Source organism: Nematolebias whitei, chromosome 20 (assembly GCF_014905685.2).
Source record: "Nematolebias whitei isolate Nwh7 chromosome 20, NemWhi1, whole genome shotgun sequence".
NCBI lineage: Eukaryota > Metazoa > Chordata > Actinopteri > Cyprinodontiformes > Rivulidae > Nematolebias > Nematolebias whitei.
In genome coordinates this window covers 33,643,788-33,665,154 of record NC_056517.1, presented here as the reverse complement: position 1 = coordinate 33,665,154, position 21,367 = coordinate 33,643,788, and the positions used below count along the sequence as shown (strand labels likewise).

General features: G+C 39.8%; 1 protein-coding gene across 1 annotated transcript in view; it reads left to right on the top strand.

The window, feature by feature from the left end:
- Positions 1-21,367, top strand: part of prkdc (protein kinase, DNA-activated, catalytic subunit) — a 59,971-nt gene that overhangs the window by 20,191 nt on the left and 18,413 nt on the right. The window contains exons 28-56 of the mRNA XM_037694155.1: positions 601-695; positions 962-1,064; positions 1,302-1,435; positions 3,675-3,905; positions 3,981-4,207; positions 5,844-6,052; positions 6,489-6,615; positions 6,696-6,854; positions 7,445-7,648; positions 7,736-7,924; positions 9,821-9,925; positions 10,018-10,185; positions 10,271-10,398; positions 10,471-10,678; positions 11,721-11,899; positions 11,980-12,148; positions 12,221-12,286; positions 12,360-12,423; positions 13,765-13,922; positions 14,119-14,250; positions 15,744-15,863; positions 15,950-16,093; positions 16,367-16,518; positions 16,622-16,753; positions 17,922-18,033; positions 18,113-18,237; positions 18,339-18,488; positions 19,992-20,165; positions 20,284-20,382. Coding sequence (XP_037550083.1) covers positions 601-695; positions 962-1,064; positions 1,302-1,435; positions 3,675-3,905; positions 3,981-4,207; positions 5,844-6,052; positions 6,489-6,615; positions 6,696-6,854; positions 7,445-7,648; positions 7,736-7,924; positions 9,821-9,925; positions 10,018-10,185; positions 10,271-10,398; positions 10,471-10,678; positions 11,721-11,899; positions 11,980-12,148; positions 12,221-12,286; positions 12,360-12,423; positions 13,765-13,922; positions 14,119-14,250; positions 15,744-15,863; positions 15,950-16,093; positions 16,367-16,518; positions 16,622-16,753; positions 17,922-18,033; positions 18,113-18,237; positions 18,339-18,488; positions 19,992-20,165; positions 20,284-20,382 — 4,263 coding nt within the window. The remainder of the gene's footprint in view (positions 1-600; positions 696-961; positions 1,065-1,301; positions 1,436-3,674; positions 3,906-3,980; positions 4,208-5,843; positions 6,053-6,488; positions 6,616-6,695; positions 6,855-7,444; positions 7,649-7,735; positions 7,925-9,820; positions 9,926-10,017; positions 10,186-10,270; positions 10,399-10,470; positions 10,679-11,720; positions 11,900-11,979; positions 12,149-12,220; positions 12,287-12,359; positions 12,424-13,764; positions 13,923-14,118; positions 14,251-15,743; positions 15,864-15,949; positions 16,094-16,366; positions 16,519-16,621; positions 16,754-17,921; positions 18,034-18,112; positions 18,238-18,338; positions 18,489-19,991; positions 20,166-20,283; positions 20,383-21,367) is intronic.

Sequence of the window (21,367 nt, the reverse complement as noted above, 5' to 3'; positions counted from 1 at the left end):
TAGCCTCTGTTCTGCTCATTTTAGCCTCTGTTCTGCTCATTTTAGCCACTCTGCTCATTTTTGCCACTGTTTAGTTGATTTAAGCCACTGTCCTGCTTATTTTAGCCACTGTTTTGCACATTTTAGACACTGTTCGGCTCATTTTTTTCCATTCAACCTTTATTTATACAGGTTAGTCTCATTGAGCCTTGGGACTCATTTACATTTTAGCGACTCTGCTCATATTTGTCTCTGTTTAGTTCATTTTGGCCACTGTTCTGCTCCTTTTATCCACTGCTCTGCACATTTTGGCCACCTCTGCTAATTTTAGCCATTGTTCTGCTAGTTTTAGCCACTGTTCTGCACATTTTAGCCTCTGGTTTGCACATTTTAGCTAAATCTGCTAACTTTAGCCACTTTTGCTCATCTTAGCCACTGTTCTGTTCATTTTGGCCTCTTTTCTGCTCTTTTTAGCCTCTGTTCCATCAACACATTTAGAACTCAACATTCAATCTGCTTTTTAGCAGAAAAAGCTGTTTCTTTAGTTGATTTTGTTAGCATTTGTGTTTCTTAACATATTTTTCTCGTTCATCAGAGTCTGTGTTGTGTCTGACTTCACAGGGAGGAGAACTCTTTGGTGGAACAGTTCGTCTTTGAGGTTCTCGTCATATTTGTTGAAAGTCTGGCTCTGGGACACTCAGACGAGCGATCTATGGGTAAATGTTTTTTCACACCCACATTACAGATGGCATATTCAAATGTCCAGGGTATAATTGATTAATTTTTGTCTTTAAAAAGTTTTACAACTCTGGTTTGCTTTGTTTAGTTTTTAGCTAGCATTTGTTTTTTAGCTTTTAGCTAGTGTTCTGCTTCTTGTGTCTTTGTCAGCAAAGTCATTCAGCACTCAGAAAATGCTAATTTCTCTGGTTAGACTTGTTTTTATGGTTCATTTTAATAATAATTGCTTCTCTCTGTGTTGCAGGGTCATTGCAGCAGTGTTGCAGCGCCATTGACCATCTGAAGAGAATAATCAAACACAAAGCCCCCGCTCTCAATCAGCACAATGCAAAGAGGCGCATCCCAAGGTTAGATATATATATGTAACAATTACTGTATTATATAATGTATTAATGCCTTAGATTTAATTTGAAGATGAATATATTTAAGATCCTTAGATCTTTAATTTAAGAGTTAATCAAAACTGCTCTAAAAATGAGTCATTTCTCAGGGCGGTGAAATGAACTGCTTGGTTATTAATTTTGCAGACTGTAGATTACTGAGCATTACATTTCATCTGTGGTGTCGTGTCCATCGTGTTCCAGGGGTTTCCCACCTGATGGAAAGGTGTGTCTGTCAGATGTGCTCCTCTGGCTGCTGGAACAATGTGGCCGACCGCAGACCGAGTGCCGCCACAAGTGCATGGAGCTCCTCTATGAATTTATTCCCCTCATCCCAGGTGTGCTGGAAGCTCAGAAAAGATGTGGATTTTTATTTTGAGCTAAGAAATTAGCATGTTCTCTTAAAATGCCGTGCAAACGCTGAGTGCAGGGGGACTTGGTTAGTTAAAACAAGCAAAACAAGATCTGAAAACCTGTCCAAGGTGCACAGTGGTTTTCAGATATGGCCACCAGTGACTCCCACTACCGAGAAAGGAAGTAGCTGGTAAATGTAATTGATGGATAGCTAAAATCTATAATAGTGCTGGTCAGGGTTACTAAAAATAGCTCCTAATGTGTGGCGTCAGTAAGAACCCGGATTTCGGGCGAGCAGAACTTAGAGTACAATACAATACAGTGATGGTTTGTGCTGATTAAAAAAAAATCTAATAAAAAGCAGAAAAATTGTATCTAAGAAACTTTGTTGCTACGGGACCTGCAGTAGTGATGGCCGATACTCTGACTAGTCTCATAGGCACGGTATTTGATTCTCACCGTTTCCAAAGACAAATGCTCAGGGAGAGAAATGTGGTCGTTGGATTAGGCCAGATAAATGTAAACAGGAGTACGTACATCTGTTCGAAACACTTAATTGGAGGGAATGGACTGACAACCACCCTGAACCCAAACCACCGACTGCTCCTGAACAGATATGTTGATCCATCCATTACGTATGGCATGCTTTTTCCTTTCATGTCAGAAACTAACAGGAACAATGAATGTCATTTTCAACCAGTCCGTGCTAATTTGTCTCTTTTGGCGCTTAATTCAGCAAATGTTTGTAATTGAACACAAAGAATATGAGGCTAAGTGGTGGGATAATATTTTTAAAACAGTAGAGATCCCAAAAATACCATCACCATCCTGGCATTCTCTACCTGGAGTAGTCTAAATGCATTCTTATGCCGCTTTGCCATCTTGTGACTCTGCTCGGCTCTTGGTTCTTCTCAGGTGGAAGTGATTTGCACTACAGTGGAGATTGACCTGTTTCCCCACTCTGTGGGCGGGATCATCAATGCAAAGTGGGCGGGATCATCATTGCAAAGTGAGCGGGGTCATAAGTGCAAAGTGGAGGGATCATCAATGCAAAGTGGGCGGGATCACCAGTGCAAAGTGGGAGGGATCATCAACGCAAAGTGAGCGGGATCATCAGTGCAAAGTGGGAGGGATCGTCAATGCAAAGTGGGCAGGATTGTCAATGCAAAGTGGGCGGGATTGTCAATGCAAAGTGGGCGGGATTGTCAATGCAAAGTGGGCGGGATCATCAGTGCAAAGTGGGTGGGATCATCAGTGCAAAGTGGGTGGGATCGTCAATGCAAAGTGGGCGGGATCATCAATGCAAAGTGGACGGGGTCGTAACTGGTCATTGTGTTCAAGCCAGTCCACCCGTTGTCCTTAGCCACCCTAGAATCGGACTTCAGTTTCCTTAGCTCATCTCGGGACTGCTTCTAAGTCAAGGTATAGCCATGCTGCACCATCATCAGCTCCTTGGTAAACGCACTCACTTATTGTGCTGTCCGTCAACGCGATGTGGAAGTGGAGGTCCAGATGTAGTTTGTAGTTTTGCCAGGTGGGTCATCCAGTGATGTAGCTCCACTGACCAATCAACGGCTGCTTCCTGCTTATGTCACAATGGGCCCATCAGAGCAGTCTGCTTAGAACATCAATCAAAGGGGTTCCAAAAACTGGGCTGAGGGAAGTGGCTACCAACAGTGGGGAGGCACTTAACTGGTGCAGTGTCGTGCGAAGCTGAGGAGAGTTGAGACAGTGGAAAACTGTCTTGACTCATTTAATTCTTCAATTTAGAACCATAGTAACAAGAAGCTAAAATTAGCAAAACCCCAGCTAAAAGCTTAAGTTGGCAAAACGGCAGCTAAAAGTTAAAGCAGATTTAAAAGTCGCTAAAAGTAAATATAAAAAATATAGCCAAAAGATTAACATCAGCAATGCTGTAGCTAAAATCTAACAGGAGCATAAGAAGAGAAAAACAGAGCCAGTAGCTGAAGCAGATTTCAGAATACGGCGTTTTTTAACTATTTTTTTTTTAAAAGAGGAAAATATTTTCAAATGAGTAAAATAGATGAAAAAGTCATGCGAGATATCACAGTGTTGCCTGTATTTGTGTACATTTATCTTAAGGTTTAATGCGTGAAAACTTTTTAAAACTCTGCCATGAAAAGCTCAGTGAATGTTTGGCTTTTAATTTTTAGAGCAACGCTACTTTAATTTTGCATCCGATTTAAAATGTCTGTTCGTTAGGGAAGAAATCTCTGCCTCAGTGGTTGGACGGGATTCTGAATGATCGCGATGCGGACTTCCTGATCTCACAGTTTGAGGGGGGTGGTCTCCTCTCCCAGCCCACGCTCAGGGACCTGACAGGCCCGTTCAGCGTGCGGGCCGCCCTGCAGTGGATGGACCTTCTGCTGGCCGTTGTGGACTGCTACAACACCTTCATCAGCTTACACATAGTCAAGCCTCAGCACATTCTCAGTAAGTTCTGGAGAGGAGATGATTATGATCCATTAATTGAGCTCCATGAATAACTTTTTACCCTACACGTCCCAGACTCAAAAGACAAATCCAGCTTCTTGAAGGCGACCCGATTCTTCCTGACGGAGCTGGCAGCTCATGAACTCACAGCAGCAGAGAGCTGTTTCTCTCTCGGTGAGAAGACCTCCCACTTCAGCCCGAGAGAAGTGGACCAGTACAATTACAGCAAGTGCACCATCATCGTCCGTCTGCTGGAGTTCGCCTCCATGATTCTTGTCAAAGGAGACCAGGGGTTCTGGAAGGTACCCATGATTTTTGTGTGAATGTTACCATTTTGCTATTATTAGAATTGTTTTTTAACCTAGCTGCATACTTTGTGGTATTTTAGTCATTCAAATGTCAAAACGTTCAGCTCATTGAGGAGATGCGTACAAATATTTTTTTGGTTTTTGCACCTTTTATACTTTTTACTGTATTTACTTATGGGTTTTTTTTCTCCATAAACAAACATGGAAATATTTTCAGTTCCTTCCAAGACATTGTTCTATTTGAAATCTGCTTCAGCTACTGGCTCTGTTCTTATTTTCTTAAGCTGCTTTGAGCTTTTAGCTAACAACTTGCTAATTTTAGCTTCTAGTGAAACTTTTGACACTTTTAGCTATACTTTTCTGTTAGCTACCAGTGTTTCCCCTATTGTTATTCAAGGGGGGCACCCCCACCCTGTCAACAGAACCAAGCGCCCTGCCTACCAAAATATCCCCCCGCTGCCATCGCCAATTGCAGGCATTGACGTAGCGCTAAGCTAGCAGTGCATATTACAGTTGCGCTAGCCAAGAAGCTACATATTTTAGCGCTCCGCTTCTCACGCATCCCCCCCACCCGTCGACAAATGCCCCAAAGACATGAGCGCCCTGCCAAGGCAATTGACCAAGGAGAAACACTGGCTACTATTCTGCTTCTTTTCACTATCCTCTTACAACTTCTAGCTTTTGCCAAGTTTCGCTTTTAGCCTGACCTTTACTGCTTTTAGCTACCATTCTGCTACTTTTAGCTCTTAAGCCTGTGTTTTGCTACGTTGAGCTACTATTTGTTCTTGTGACAATTTAAGCCATCCTTTTTATACAGTATTTTTAGGATATAGTTAGACTTTTCCGACATCCGACGTAAAACCATTAACAAATCTTTCATGCAAGTTCGCTCGTTGTAGCAACCGCTGAAGAAGGGAGCAGCCGAAAGAAACACTTAAGCTAGACTTTTGCTACTTTTAACTTTTAGCAAGACTTTTGATACTATTAGCTTCTAGATACTCTTCTGATGCTACTAGCCAGTCTTTTTTTTTCCTATTTTTAGTAATTAATTAGGCTTTTGCTACATTTAGCTTTAGCTAAAGTTGTCCTTGTACCTTTCTGCTACATTTCAGCTTTTAACTAGCCTCTTGCAACTTTTAGCTTTTGCAGCTTTTTGCTCCTAGCCAGCCTTTTGATGCTTTTAGCTAGGCTGTAATACATTTAGCTGGCATTTTGCTATTTTTCAGCTTTTAACTAGTCTCTTACTATTTTAGGCTTTTGCTGCTTTTAGCTTCTAGCAAACCTTTTAATGCTTTTAGTTTGCCATTTTCAACTTTTAGTATAAGCTAGACTATTGTTACGATTGGCTATCATTTTGCTACTTTTAGCTTTTAGCCAGCCTTTAGCAACTCAGTTTCTAGATAGTGTTTTGCTACTTTTGACTAAACATAAGTTACTATTATCTACTGCTCTGATACTTTTAGCTTCTAGCTAGACTTTTGATATTTAGTGTTCTGCTTATTTTAGGTTTTAACAACTCAGTTTCAGCAAATGTCTACAGTCATTCAGCTCTCCACGTTTGCACCTTTATTTCTGTAGTTTCTTTGAAAATTCTGATATGTGATTTTTTATTTGTTTTTTTTATCCACAGCTCCTGGAACAAGATTTGTTTTGCTCCCTGTTCTTTGAGGTGACTGCGACAGTGGTATGCGAGCCAGCGGCTGTTGGGTTCAACATGGCTGACGTGGAAGTGATGAAGAACCTTCCAGAGGTGTGCGTACCCCTACTCAAAGCTCTGCTGGACTCGCCATACCGCAGCCACCTTGAAAGTAACTTACGGACAAAAATCTCACGGAAAAGGTGCGTAACTTCCAGTGTTTCAGCTAAAATTTGGAAAATGGGGTGTGCATTGTACATCATACATGGATAGCACACTATTCCTGTTCAAACTATAGGTTTTGATGTATAAATTGCTTTTTATTTGTTGTTTTTTTGTTCTTTTAAGGTGTGTGTCATAAACGGACAAAGATCAGATCAGCAATAAGGGCTTATGCACTGGCATGGACATGGACGGCCAAATGTGGGCTAGATTTATATCATAAGCCCCGCCCATATTTGGGGGAGTGTCAGATTCCCAATTATGCTAAACCTTTTGTTATATGAATAGTTAAAATAGTAAAGTTTGCAGATGTAGTGAGATGTTCTTAAGAAAACAAGAAATATTCTGCAGCTGTGATTTAATGTTAGAAATAACTAAAACTTTTTGTTATATTTTTCTTTTTTTTGGCCATGATAGTGTGGAGGATCTGTGTGCTGTAGACCTGTACCATTCGAGCAGCCACCATAACCAAATGGAAATGATGCTTTCTTCCTGTAAGCAGATCCACAGGGCTGGCTTCCTTGACTCCATCCTGCACAGCCAGGTACAAATATGAGCACAAAATGTGTCTTCCATTTTTTGGCTGTTATTACACATTCACTGTGTGTGTGTTTTCTCTTGAAGGATTCAGCCTACACCGAATCTGTTGGGTCCAGACTTCTGATGGCGGTCTATAAAGGCATAGCTCCTGGAGGCGACAGGAAGGCGCTTCCCTCGTTGGACGTTAACACCAAGAGAGTAGCAGACGGTCTGCTTCAGCTTGCCTTTTCTCTCAGCCAACAGGTTGGTCAGGTTTTGAACAAATGTGGTTGAGTTGACTATGAGCAGATTTAGTTTTAGCGCGAGCGCGTCAGTAGTTGATCTGAACCTAGTAAACCTAATGCACAGATTCATAATAACATTGGAGTTTATGTGAAGCAGGTGTTGTGTTTAGTTTTGTTTTCAGTTTGGACGGGGACACCGACAGAAACACAGGACGCGAGATGAGAGTTTAGAGGTCATGTACAAATTGCAACATCAGGCTGTAACGTTAAATAACGCCAACAGATTTATGTGTTTTCGTCTAAATCACATCAAATATGTATTAATCAAATGTTAAATTAGAAACATGCACAGTTGTACAATTTTAGATAATTATCCTCATGTTTATTGATGCGGCACGGTGGTGCAGTTGGTAAAGCTGTTGCCTCTCAGCGAGAAGGTTGCTGGGTCGAATCCTAGCCAGGGATGTTTCTGGGTGGAGTTTGCATGTTCTCTCCGTGCATGCGCGGGTTTTCTTTGGGTATTCCGGTTTCCTCCCACAGCATTATGCATTGGCACCCTTAACTGCACACACCTCATGTTGTATTTGTTTGTTTTTAATGTCTCTGCAGAGTGAGCAGCTGGTGGATTTGCTGTTGAACTCCATCATGCTTTCTGTACCAATATCCGGCGATCACAGCCGTAACTTCTTGAGCTTCTCGCACGGCGAGTACTTCTACAGCCTCTTCCAGATGACCGTCAACACCAAGCTGCTGAAAAGTCTGACAACCTCCGTGCCTCGCCTTATGAACGCTGCGTCTCAGAACCCCTCCACGGTAGTTTGTTGTCTCAGTTCAGGTTTAGTCAAGAGACGTTACAGGTGACCGCAGGGTGGTAACAAGTGGGTTCTCCGTGTGGTTTAGGTGAGCATGCTGCTGAACGGCATGCTGGATCACAGCTTCAGAGAGCGCTCTGTGAGGAAGACACAGGGGAAGGAGCTGGTGGAGAAGGTGCTGAGGAGGTGGGTCAGCCTGCAGACATGGTGGGAGGGACCCTCAGCCACTTCGGAGAGTAAAACTGACACTCTTCTTCTGCTCTCCAAGCTCCTTCAGGTGAAGCATTACCTGAGTAATGGTAGTTATTGTGTCTGTTGGACAATTTAAAGTGGGGTTGTTCGTAAAGCTTTTACAGGTAAGATAATTGTTCTTAACTAGAGGTGTAGATTAAAACTTGATTTCTCATTGAGTTGAAAACTGTCGCGCAAACTAAAAAACCTCGTCTCTCGACTTTGGCTATATTATTCCTTGAAATGCACCCACCATTTTAAATTGTTAGTGTGGCGGCAGGTCAAACATGTCAGGCACTAGGACCGTACGCAAACTTCACTCCAGCCTGTTGAGCAGATCATTTTTGTGCTGCTTCTAACTTCTTCCTGCACATTTCAGCTTGTTATGCTATTTCAGATACTATTTAGCTGTTTTATGTAAGACAAAGGGGAGATATATGGATGCAGTTAAGAGAGGACATGGAGGTAGATGGAGAGGACAGAGGATGCAGAGAACAGAGATGGAGGAGGATGACTCGCTGTGGAGACCCCCGAAGGGGGAAAAGCCAAAAGAAGTTGCTAATTTTAGCTTTTTCAGCTTATTTGACTCTTTTTTTTTTTTTGCTGTAATTTAAACTTTTTTCATTCTAATTAAGCAAAAATGTGCTCTCGCCACTTCCTTCTGGTAATTTAAACTTCTTTCTGCTTTTTTTAGCTACTTTTCAGCTGCTTTTTTTGTTTGTTTGTTTGCTAATTTCAGCTTTTTTCAGATAAATTCCACTTTTTTGTGCTCATTTCCGCTTTCAGCGTAATTTGGCAAACATGTTTTTTCTGCATTCTTCTACTAATTTAAGCTTGTTCTACCTGTTCAGCTACGTTTTAAGCCAATTTCGTCTGTTTTCAGATAAATTCACGTTTGTGGTTTTTTTTACACTTTCAGCCTAATTAACTTCTTTCTGATAATTTCAGCTTGTTATGGTCGTTTCAGCTTTATTCTGCTAATTTTAGCTTTTTCAGCTAATTTCACATTTTTAACTCATTTCAGCTCTTTCTGCTTTTTTCAGGTAGTTTAGGCTTGTTTCTGCTTTTCAGCTACTTTTCAGCCATTGTTTGCTAATTTCAGCTTTTTTTTTCTAATTTCCTAATGTTTGTGCAAATTTCTGCTTTATTTAAACCTATTTCAGCAAGTGCTCTTTAAGCTTTATTCTGCTAATTTAGGCTTGTTCTTCCATTTCAACTACATTTTAGCATGTTTTAGCTAATTTCAGCAAGTTCTTCTGCAATAAGCATTCACTCTGCGTTTTTGCAGGAACTGCATTTTCTCTAGTTTAAAATGGAACCAGATCACGTGGTCATTTGTTGGTTTTACAGCCGAGAAAATAAAGAACCTCTCGAACTGTACCGTTCGTTAAGACCTTCCCCACAATGAGAATACTAATAAAAAACACAAAGGAGTTTTACTCTAATGTCCTGAGACTCTAATGTTCACAGATACAGTGTCTGCCTGAATGTATTAAATCCTTATTTTTAGTTTTTATTCTAATTTTATGGTGAAATGTTAGAAGCTGTTTAAAATTTTATTCAGGTTTTTTTTAGCTGTCCTGATGGCCTTCAGTAGAACATTTTTTTTGTAGAAACCAGTTAATAAGGGGACAAGTTTGTTTAATTATTTGAGAAAATATTAAAAAATAAGGCTGGCCCTTGATCAGGATTTTATTTTGGCTGTTTATTAAACGAGTTGGACCACGTTCTAAGATCTGGAAAGATTCCAGTCAGCTGTTTTCAGGATAAAAAAAAATTGATTGAAAATATTGTTAAAATCTCGTCTCGCCTCTTGACCCTAATATCTCGCCCCGTCCCGGGGAGTAATGCCTCATTTCAGCTCTCCTTGCTTCAGAGTGTCTGAAAATTCTCTTTAGGTCCAACTCTGATTTATTTGATGAATCTTGTTCGGTCTGATTAGATTGACTCTTCGGTCTGCTCCGATGTGAACCATGCAGCGTTCCGGCCCGTCTTCTCCACCTTCACTTCACTGCTGCTCGACATGAATCTGCACCTGAATTTCAAGGTAACTTTGATTTTTTTTTTTTTACATTTTCTGTCTTTAAAAAAACCACAAAACTGAGTTTATGCATGAATATATTTTGTCTGTTTCCTCAGAGTCAGGCCTTGCTGGTGTTGCCTTTCTTCACAAGCCTCCAAGAGGAGCCTCTGGCAGAGCTGCAGAGGGCCCTCGAAGCCCTGATAGCGTCCCACTTCCCCATGCAGTCCGACGAGTTCGCCAAGGGCTCCCTGCACCGCAACAACTACATGGACTGTGTCCAGAAGGTAAACGCAGACATCCGGAGCACCGTAAGGATGGACGTTCGTTTCTTTACAACCACCTGATCCACCGTTTTCTGGGGATTTGTAGTTGCTGGATGCCCTGGAACTGTCCCAGAGCCCGCTTCTGCTCCAGTTGCTGGCAGGAGTTCTGTGCCGGGACAGGAAGCACATCATGGAGGAGCAGTTCCAGACCTGCTTCCAAAGGATAGCAAAGAGGTCAGTAAAAGTCCTTCCTGCCGAGGGTCAGGCTGCGGCAGGCGTTTATCGTGTCCGCTCTGTCTTTGTCAGGGCGAGCGGTGCGCGGCAGCTGCAGCTGCTGTGCGCCGTGCACACGGCGATCCAGCAGGGCGACGTGCCGGTCAGCTCAACGCTGCAGGCCATGACGGAGCGGGTCCTGCTGCCCATGGCCTCCCACTGCAGCTCCAAGGCCCTGAGCGACTTCTTCGAGGCGAACGTCTGCGACATAATCGCCCTCCTGCAGAGACGTTTCACCAAGGTTTGAAGATTAAAGCAAGGCTTCGGCTCTTTTAAAATAGTCATCTGTGCAGGGGTTGTGAATAGCTAACATCTTACCTGTTCTGGATAGCTTGTTCAGTCTCAAAATAGCCGTAGCAGCTCATGCAACTAATTGTTTATTAACTTTTCCACACCGCCGTCAATGTCGCGTGATTTGGTCATAGTTTTTTTTTTACAAATGGAAAAAGCTTCAGCAGCAGCTAGCTGTAGCATTTTCAGTGCTGCCTGTGGACACTTCCTGCAGTTATATCTTAATATTTCTGCAGGAATAACCATGCAATGTGTAAAAGAATTAGATTTTAACCAGGGATGCACGATATTGTATTTTTGGCTGATATCAGATACAAATTTTTTTTTGTTTGTTTTGTTTTCCTAGACCTACTTACAGAGACTACACAGCTTTCGCTGCTGTAGAATTAAAATACTACATTATTCTGCATGGTCTTTGTCAGTTTGGCTGCTACCAGATGCAGATGCAGATAAAGGACCCTACAGGGGCAGTCCTTTATGACAATAACTGTTCCTGGGGAGGAATTTTGACCACCACAACATTTTCTATTATCTTTATTAACAATAAACTAGTCAGTCTTTTAAAGCTATCTTAGCCTGAAATAAAAATATCAAATTTGAACAATTTTTACAATTTTACCCCCTTATGGGCTTTTAGTTTGACAAAACTCCCCAATTTAGTATTTTTTTAATTGACAGTTTATTATTTTGTGGCTGTTATTTAAAAACTTAATTAAATGCGTTATTTTAAGGTGTTATAAATATAGGATCCAAAAAATGCATTTATAATGGATTTCAATATGTTTTTGTTTTTTTCTCAATGGACACCCTAAAGGCAGAACCAGTTGTTTATTGACAACACCAAAATAAATAAAAACAAACAAATATAAACGTATTGCTGATTATTGATATTTTTCCCCCCATGCGACCTTTAAGGGTTAAATGTGAATCGTTTATCAAGTTAAAATTACAATAAAATGTTGAGCGACGAGCCATCTGTTTGTACGTTTCAGTCCAGCGAAGCAGCTTTTGAGGTTCAGCTGCTGAAGAAGATCGGCTGCTTTAAGCTGATGGAGCTGCTGTACGCTCGGCTCCCCAAGGAGGAGGTTTACTCCAAGGAGTCCCGCATCAATCAGGTGTACTGTCGCTCGGACAGAACCGAGGGAAACGAGCTGTCCAAAGCTCTGATCAAGTGCGTTTTTGCAAAAAGTATTTGTTTTTATTGTTACGAATGAGTCTTAGCGAGTTTTTTTAAATATTTTTCCTACGCAGGTCGTGTTTCGAGGCCTTCACGGAGAACATGGCGGGCGAGACGCAGCTGCTCGACCTCAGGAGGCTTTATCACTGCGCCGCGTACAACTGCGGCATCGCCGTCATCAGCCGCAGCTTCAACGAGCCCAAATTCTACCAGGGCTTCCTCTTCAGTGAGAAACCGGAGAAGGTGCTGCCATCTTAAAAAAAAAAACTAAACGAGTTTAGATCGCCTCGCTGATTTGTTTATTTTTTAATCCAGAATCAGTTTATTCTTGAAAACATCGTCGATGTTCGAAGGATCTACAATTTTCCCATTGAAATCGAGGTATGCTCTTTAATTTAACAGCTAATATTCATTATCAAATATCTTTTGTTTAATGTTTTCCTCCTTTCTTTAGGTCCCGCTTGAGAGGAAGAAGAAATATTTTATGATTCGTAAAGAAATTAGCGAGGAGAGCGGAGGTATTACAGCCATCTTTGAACAATGGTTTTCTTTTTAATCACAGTATCTTTGCACTTTATTGTTGTTTGTGCAGTTAATGAACATTTATTGACCAGTTTAGAATTTCTTCCATATGTTCTGCATACTTGGTGCTTTTTTTTAGCTGTTCTTGTATCAAAACGTTCGGCTCATTCAGGAGATGGGTGCTGAGCTTTTTTTTGTGTGTAACTTTCATACTTATCAAAATATTAGAATGTATCTATAAATATTTTCACTGAAATTAATTTGGATCTTTATAATTTCTACCAAAATGTTTTCAGCTACTTTATTTTGTTTTTTTCCCTTTGGCTTCTCTTTGCCTTTAGCTACTGTTTTATCAAATTTAATTTTTAGCAACAGTTTTGCCAATTTCTGCCATTAGCAATGGTTTTGCTAATTTTAGCTTTTAGCCTAAGTTTTGTCAGTTTTTGCTTTTAATGAGAATGTTGCTACTTTTAGTTTTTAACTAGCTTTTTGATACTTTTAGGCTTTTTGCTAGCTGCAGTTTTGTAAATTTTAGGTGTTAGTTATGGTTTTTGGCAATTTAGCTTTTATTTTTATGATTTAGCTGCAAATTGGCTTTTTTTTTACTATTTAGAGCATTTTTCCCATGATGTATGATTCGCTAATGATTAATTCTAACTAAAGATTTGCTGATGGTAGCATTTAGCTACAGTTTTGCAAATGCTAGCTTTAATCTATGGTTTTGCTAATTCAAATTTTAGCTACTGTTTTTGTGTTTTGGTTTGGTTATTCATTTGAGCTATGCTATTTTAGCTGCTAATTTGCCAACTTTCTTGCTTTAGCTGCTCATTTGTGTTCTTATCCAAAGTTTGCTAATTTTAGTCTCAAGCTACAATGTTGCTAAATGTAGCATTTAGCTGCTGATTTGCAAATGTCTGCTTTTAGCACTGTTTTTGCTAATTTCGCTTTTGTTTTTGTAATTTTTTGCTTTAGCTGCTGTTTTGCTCATTTTTTGCTACAATCTATGGTTTGCTAATTTATCTTATAGCTACCGTTTTGCTAATTAAAGCTCCTGTTTTCAGCTTTGCTCATTTTAGCTTTTAGGTCCAGTTTAGGTGATTTTAGATTCTGTTCTGTTTGTTTAAAATGTTTCAGCTCAGTTAATAATCCATTCTTCACCTGCCTTCAGCTGTTATTTGTTTTGTTTTAGCTGAAAGAATCAGTTCCTGTTGTTCGAGCTGCGTTCGCTCAGACCTGAGCAGCAGAACTTTACAGTTCCTCTGCTCCTCAGGTCCGACTGGGTTGATGCTCTTGATGACACAAAGACCAGGATCTGAGTTTTGTTGTCGTTTCCACAGAGGCACCCGTCTACCTGTCCTCCCAGTCCTACATGGCCGACGGCAGCCTGAGTGAGGAGATGAGTCAGTTCGACTTCTCCACGGGAGTTCAAAGCTTCTCCTTCAGCTCCCAAAACCCAGCAGGACGCAAACGAGCCGCGGTAAAAAGTCTTAAATTAGTCCTCCGTCTTTAAACTCTGTCCTTGATCAGCCTCGTGTGGACCGCTCCGGATATTTGTGAAAATCCTCTGCTACGTTTACGCTTCCAGTTTTTGTGGAGAAAACATTTTCCAGGTCAGGAGAACAATCGAGAACATGCCAGCCTGATTTATTTACGTCTGTGTTTAGGAGACCGAGGACAGAAGTCCCACCGAGGACAGAAGTCCCTCCCAGGACGCCATGGTGGACTTAGAAATGGACGAGCTGAACCAGCATGAATGCATGACCGCCATGACCGGTCTGATCCAGCACATGCAGAGGAACAACATAACCCCCAAAACTGAACAGGTCGCCGCTTTTATTTTGAAGCTCCACATCAAAACAACTAATGTTTTATAACTACATTTATATATCAAATATAATTAGTTGTATAATTGTGGGTGATGCGACTTCAGGTTTTTGCAACTTTTATACTTTTCTAAATAGTTAGCTTTATTAGAAATCTTTTACAAATACAAATAGATCAGTTTATTTCCTTCAGAAACATTGTTCTCTTTGAAATATGTTCTGCTCAATTTTATCTTTGGCTAATTTTAGCTTTTAGCTATCTTTATACTATTTTTAGCTGCCTTCTGCTACTTTTAGGTATCTTTTTTGCTAACTTAAGATACCATTTTGTTACTTTTAAAATTTTACTTTCCTTTGGCTACTTTTTGTTATTAGCCCAGCTTTTACAACTTTTAGCTCCTGTTAACCTTTTGTTACATTTATCTACTGTCCTGCAACGTTTAGCTAACCTTTTGCTCATTTAGCTACTTTCTTCTTCTTTCAGCTATCCCTTCGCTAACTTTAGCTCCAGTTTTGCTACTCTTAGATTTAACTAGATTTACTACTTTTTAGTTGTTAGACTTTTGCAATGTTTAGCTCCGGATAGCCCTTTGCTAATTTTTATCTACAGTGGCTTTTGCTATCTTTCACTTTTAGCTAGCCTGTTTCCTTTTGTACTTTTAGATAGCATTTTAATGCTGTTAGATATTTAAGTAGCATTTGCTCATTTTAGCTTTTCATGTCTGTTTTACTACTTTTAACATACAAAAAACCCTTTTGATAATTGTTGCTTTTAACTAGCCTTTTGCTTCTTTTAGCTTTTATCCTTTTTTTCCTTTAGCTTCTAGCTAGCCTGTTGCTCTTTGATACTTTTACATAGCATTATGATAATTTTAGTTTTTACCTAGCATTTGCCGTTTCTAGCCTTTATGTAGCGTTTTGCTACTTTTAGCTTGCAAATAGCTTTTTGATGCTGGAAGGTAGCCTTTTGCTCTTAGCTTTTAGCTACTGTTGTGCTACTTTTAGGTTCTAGCTACGGTTTTATAAGTTAATAAAGTTCATGCTCAGCTTTTCAGAACTCTTTGTTTCTTTAAGCTAGTTATGCTACTTTGAGCTTTTAGCTAGCCTTTTGATACTTTTTGGCTTTAACTAGTGTTGTGCATTTTTAGCTTTTAGCTACTGTTGCGCTACTTTTAGGTTCTAGCTAGATTTTTGATACTTCTAGCTATGGTTTTATAAGTTCAGCTTTTCAGAACTCTTATTTCTTTAAGCTAGTTATTATGCTACTTTGAGCTTTTAGCTAGCCTTTTGATACTTTTTGGCCTTTAACTAGTGTTGTGCTGCTTTTTTTTTTTTTTTTTTTTAGCTTTTATCTTGTCTTTTGATTTTTTTTTTCATCTTTAGCTGCTCAGCTCAGATTTCATCAAAGCCACCCAACCCTTAGCATTTACTCTGCATTCTTACCGAAAAATGACATTTATTTAGCGTGAAATGTTTTCCTCTTTGATAAATAGGGATGTCCGACTCCTGAACTTCCTCCGTGGATGAAGTTTCTGCACGGGAAGTTGGTGAATCCGACCACGCCTCTGAACATCCGACTCTTCATCTCAAAGCTGATCATAAACACAGAGGAGGTGAAGGTTACTCTAGTTTTTAAAAATTAAAGACCTAACCTCACATTTGTTCACGTTTTCTTCCTGGATTTATTTGTTGTTTTTAGGTTTTTCGTCCCTTTGCCAAGCACTGGCTCGGGCCACTCCTGCAGCTCGTTGTGTCTGGGAACAACGGAGGAGAGGGGATCCATTTCATGGTGGTGGATGTTGTGGTGACGGTTCTGTCCTGGACCAGCCTGGTCACACCCAAGGTTGGTCACACGTCTGGGAAAAAAAAAAAAAAAAAACTTTCTGGGATTTAATGAGTTTCGTTATTACATCAGAGAATAGATCTGTTTCTGTCAGGAAAACTTTGAGAAGACAAGAAAAGCAGAGACGATGCATAAATAGTAATTATAGACCATTGTTGGGAAAATAAAGTATATGTCGTAGGAGGGAAAATAGAGTAGCTTGGCCATTTGACACGGTTTCACGATCTGTGCGTTCCCAGTTTTTGACACATCGTACGTTTTGTTCTCCTCCAGGGAAACCCCAGAGATGAAGTCCTTGCCAACCGCCTGTTAGAGTTTCTGATGAAGCACAGCTTCCACTCCAAAAGAGCCGTTTTTCGCCACAACCTGGAGATCATTCGCACCTTGGTGGAGTGCTGGAAGGACTGTCTGCATGTGCCGTACAGGTAATGTGCCTTACCTGTAAAACTAAAATCCTGGCAGCCATTTTGATTTGGCCTGACTTTCCGAGAGTTTCAATACATCTTTTCTGTTTTCCTCCCCTCCTAGTTTAATATACGAGCGGTTTTGTGGCACCGACCCAAACAGCAAAGATAATTCTGTTGGACTCCAGCTGTTGGGAATCATCCTGGCCAATAATCTGCCTGCCTACGAAGCTTCCTGTGGGATCGACTACGACAGGTACCACCTGTGTCAACGGTTGATGTCCAGTTTGTTTTTTTCTGTATGTTTTTACAATCTACTTCTGCATACTTTGGGCTATTTTAGCAGCTAGTGTGTCAAAACCTTCAGCTTTTAAAGGAGATGAGTGCTGCTGATATTTGTAAATTTTTACTTTTCAAAATATTTAACTTTACAAATATTTTTCCCATAGAAATACAGAAATGTTCTCTTTGAAATTTGCTTCAGCTGCTGGCTTTTTTTTTTGTCTTTGTTTGCTCATTTTTAGCTTTTGGCTACTGTTTTGCCATTTTTATCTTTTAGCTAACTTTTTGATATTTTTTTTTATTTTTAGCTGCTACTCTGCTACCTTTTAGGTTTTAGCCACCCTTTTGACACCCTTCAGCTTCAGTCACTGTTGTATTACTTTTAGTTCTTAGCTAACTGCTGCAAGTGTTTTGCTTCTTTAGCTTTTAGCTACACATTTGCTATTTTAGCTATGCATTTGCTACTTTAACTTTTAGCTAACATTTGGTGCTTTTAGCTAGTGTATGCTATTTTAGCTGCTTGTTTGCTACTTAAGCCAGCTTTTTGTTACATTAACTTGTAGCTAACTGTTTGCTGCTTTTAGTTATTAGCAAGCCTTTAGCTACTTCTAGCCAGCCTTTTGGTAGTTTTATCTTTTAGCTTCACTTTTGCTACATTATCCTTCAGTTATAGCCTTGCAACTTTCAGCTCCCCTTTAAATGTTTTAGCTGCCTTTTTGCTACTTTAGCTAGAATTTAGCTACTTTTAGTTTTCAACTAGCTTTTTGTAGCTTTTAGCTCCTAGCTCTGCTTTACTGCTTTTACGTTTTTGTTAGCCATTTTTCTACTTTTAGTGTTCAGCTAACTTTTTGTCACTTTTTGGTCTTAGCAAGTGTTTTGCTACGAGTGGATTTTAGCTAGCATTTTGCTTCTTTTTTAGCTTTCACCTCGTGGTCGGCTTCTCAGCTGTAATGAGACATTTTACATGCAGGTTTTTTTAGGTGTTGTCACCTGAAGGATTTATAGTTTTATTTTCTGGTTCAAACATCTTAAATCACGTTAAATTAAAATTGTCGTTTGTTAGAGTTGAACTGTGCAGGTGGGATTTTCAGCTCACTTCCTGTTTTGAAGGGAAATCTTTAAAAAGAGTTTTGTGTTTTCAGGTACATCCAGTCGCTCACCAACAACGTGTCCTTCATCAGGTACAAAGAGGTCTACTCGGCTGCAGCTGAAATTATCGGCCTCGTCCTGAAAAATACAGCCGAAGCGGGCAACGTAGGGTTTCTTTTTAATTAACAGTTTAAATAACAGCTATCTCTTACCTTTAATTAATTGTTGTTTTTTAATAATTCAGCAACATCAAGAGCTCCTCAGTCTTGCTGCAACAAAACTAACAAACTTAAAGAAGAAAGATCTGGATGATAAGTTCATCATCTGCCTAAACAAAGTCTCCAAACACTTTCCTCCCTTTATGGATCGGTGAGCTGATCGTATTTGATCGTCTTAGATTATCAAGGGTTCTTGTCCGTGCGGTGCTCATTTTTAAAGCAGTCTTTGACCTAAATGTTTTTATTGTTCAGGTTTGTGAACCACGTGTTCTTTCTGCTGCCAAAGCTGCATGGCCTCTTAAAGACTTTTTGTCTGGAGTGCGTTTTAAGTCGAGCTGATGTCATTCCGGACATCTTTCTGCATCTGAAGACCACAGGATTCACTCAGATGATGAGCCACAGGCGAGTCCGAGACATGATTCACACGTTCCTTATCGCTCTGTTTAATTTAAAAATATATATATTGTTCCTTCCGTGCTACAGTAATATTAAAAAGTTATTTTATACTCCTGGAAAAATGTTGATCATTCCAAACCCATGGAATGGAACAAAACATCAAACACAACATTAAAAGGAGAAGCATAGTTTTGTAGAAATATTATGAACAATAACTATCTTACCTGTTGTAGATGGCTCTTTCAAAATTACGTCGAAATAGTTTGTATCCAGACTGACAAGCTAATGGCTACGCCCAGTGTGGCCAAGACAAAAGAGAGTTGTGCTACTTTATAAAGGTAAACCTTATAAATGTTTAATGTTGTTGTGAGGCTTTTGTGACACATTTGTTCTGGGTTTATGTTTAAATGCAAATGGCGGCAGCAGGTAGCCATAGCACTTCTAGCGCAGCCAGGAGGCACTTTCTTGGCTCCTCTTGGACCAAATTCACAAGCCAAAAACACTAATCCCAGCAGGACCAAGGACTAGCAACTGGTCCATGTCAACGAGTAAATTACAACTAGTTCTAGCAAAGCCAGAACCAACAAATAATATCTTGCAAGCCAATAATGGCTAGTCCTAGTGGATCAAGTACTAGCAGTTGGACCATATTGACAAGAAAATTACAGCTAGCAACTAGTCCTAGCAAGTCCAACGACTAACCAACAATGACTAGTCTAGCCAATAATTGCTAACCCTAGTGAGGCCAAAGACTAGTCCTTGGACAATATTGACGAGCTACTCACAGCTAGTCCTAGCGGGGCCAAGGACTAGACAGTTATAACTAGTCTTAAGGATGCCAGACACTAACATTTGGACTATATTGATGAGCTAATATTGGCTAGTCCTAGCTAAACCAAAGACTAGCCATTAGATCATATTGACAAGCCAATAACTGCTAGTCTCTGTGGCACCAAGGACTGGTTGTTGGACCATTTTGATTAGCCAGTAACAGGTAGTCCCCCAGCAGGGCCAAGCACTAGCTACTAATGGCTAATTGTTGTGGGGCCAAGGACTAGCCATTGGACCATACAAACACACAAAGTGCTTACACGCAGGTAACTAAAGATTTTTATTATTTGAAAATAAAATTTTGGACAGTGAAAATCTAGACTGCACTACTTGGCCAACTCTGGAAGTGCTACAGCTAGCTGCTAATGCCACTATTTGTTCTTGCAAACCATAAAATCCTATGTAAATAAATGTGTAATGTGATAATAATGCTCAAGAGTCTTCAGAACTGCTACAAACTTCAGGAGGTTGGAGTTTTTTGAAGAATCCACTTTGTTCTTGGCCTCACTCAGACTAGCTGTTAGCTTCTTGTCAGAATTACACTCCCATTTCTTCAAAAAGTAGTCAATAAAATCGCTATCTAGAGCAGGTAAGATATTTGTTCATAACCTTTCCACCAGCAAATCATGATTTATTTTGCAAACGAGCGGCAGAATAAACCAGGATTTTTTTCCTCAGGGATGAAGCGAGGCAGAGGACATGTCTGGACATCATCCATAAGATCACGGCTCGGCTGACTCCGGTTGAGCTTCAGGAGCTCTTGGGATCCGTGACCGCTTTCATCTCTCACCCTTCACCGGTCTGCAGAGAGAGGATGTACGAGATCCTCATGTGGGTCCAGGACAACTACAGGTCGGTCCTTTTGGATTTTTTTTTTATGCCGATATAGTCGTAGATGTAGTCACTGCAGCACTTTTTTATTCTGTGCGTCTTTCCTGTTCATGGAGTACTTTGTTTTATTTTTTCCCAGCGATGAAGAAAGCATGAAGGACAACACCTCCGTGGAGATTTTAAATGCATCTAAAGAAGCATTGCTTCAGGGATTATCAGAAGAAAATCAAGGCCTTCAGTACGTTCAGATCAAAACCCGTTCTTAACTTAGACTTGTCTCGGTTTAATACGTATAAAAATCCTTTTTTTTTTTTAAGTCTTTGTATATTGGTGTGAATACTGAGTCAGCATTATTTTCCTGCTTTTCATTATCAATTTTCCAACCTAGCTGCTTCTACACACTTTATTATTTTAGCTGTTCATATGTCAAAACCATTCAGAAGATGGGTGCTACGACTTTTGATTTGAGTAACTTTAATATTTTTCTAAATATTTTACTTTAAATATTTTACTTATAAAAACACATTAGGGTATAATCTGGCTCTTTAAAAACAGTTCTGTTTAAAAATCTACTCAGCAAACTGGTTCTATATTTTTTCTTATGCTATATTTTTGTACTTTTTTTGCCACTTTTAAGTTTTAGCTGTCATTTTCTTACAATTAGCTTTTAGCTACCATTCTGCTTCTTGTAGCAACAATTTGAAATTTCAGCTACTGTTCTGCCAATTATAGCTTTAGCATCTGTTTAGCTACTTTAAGCTGCTTTTCTATTTTGGTTATTTTAGCATTTGTAGTATAATTTTAGTTTTAGCATCTACTTTGCTTATTTTAAGTACTTCATTTCATCATGTGCTTTAGATAGTTTAGTCTCCATTCTTAGCTTATTTTAAACTCAGTTCTGCTCATTTTAGCCACAGTTCTGTTTGTTTTAGCCTCCGCTCTGCTCATTGTAGCTCGTGTTTAGCTTATTTTTGAACTCTTATGCTCATTTTAGCCCCAGTTCTGCTTGTTGTAGCCTCTGCTCTGCTCATTTTAGCTCGTGTTGAGCTTATTTTAAACTCTTTTGCTCATTTTAGCCCCAGTTTTGTTTGTTTTAGCCTCTGCTCTGCTCATTTTAACTCGTGCTTAGCTTATTTTAAACTCTTTTGCTCATTTTAGCCCCAGTTCTGTTTGTTTTAGCCTCTGCTCTGCTCATTTTAGCTCGTGTTTAGCTCATTTTAAAC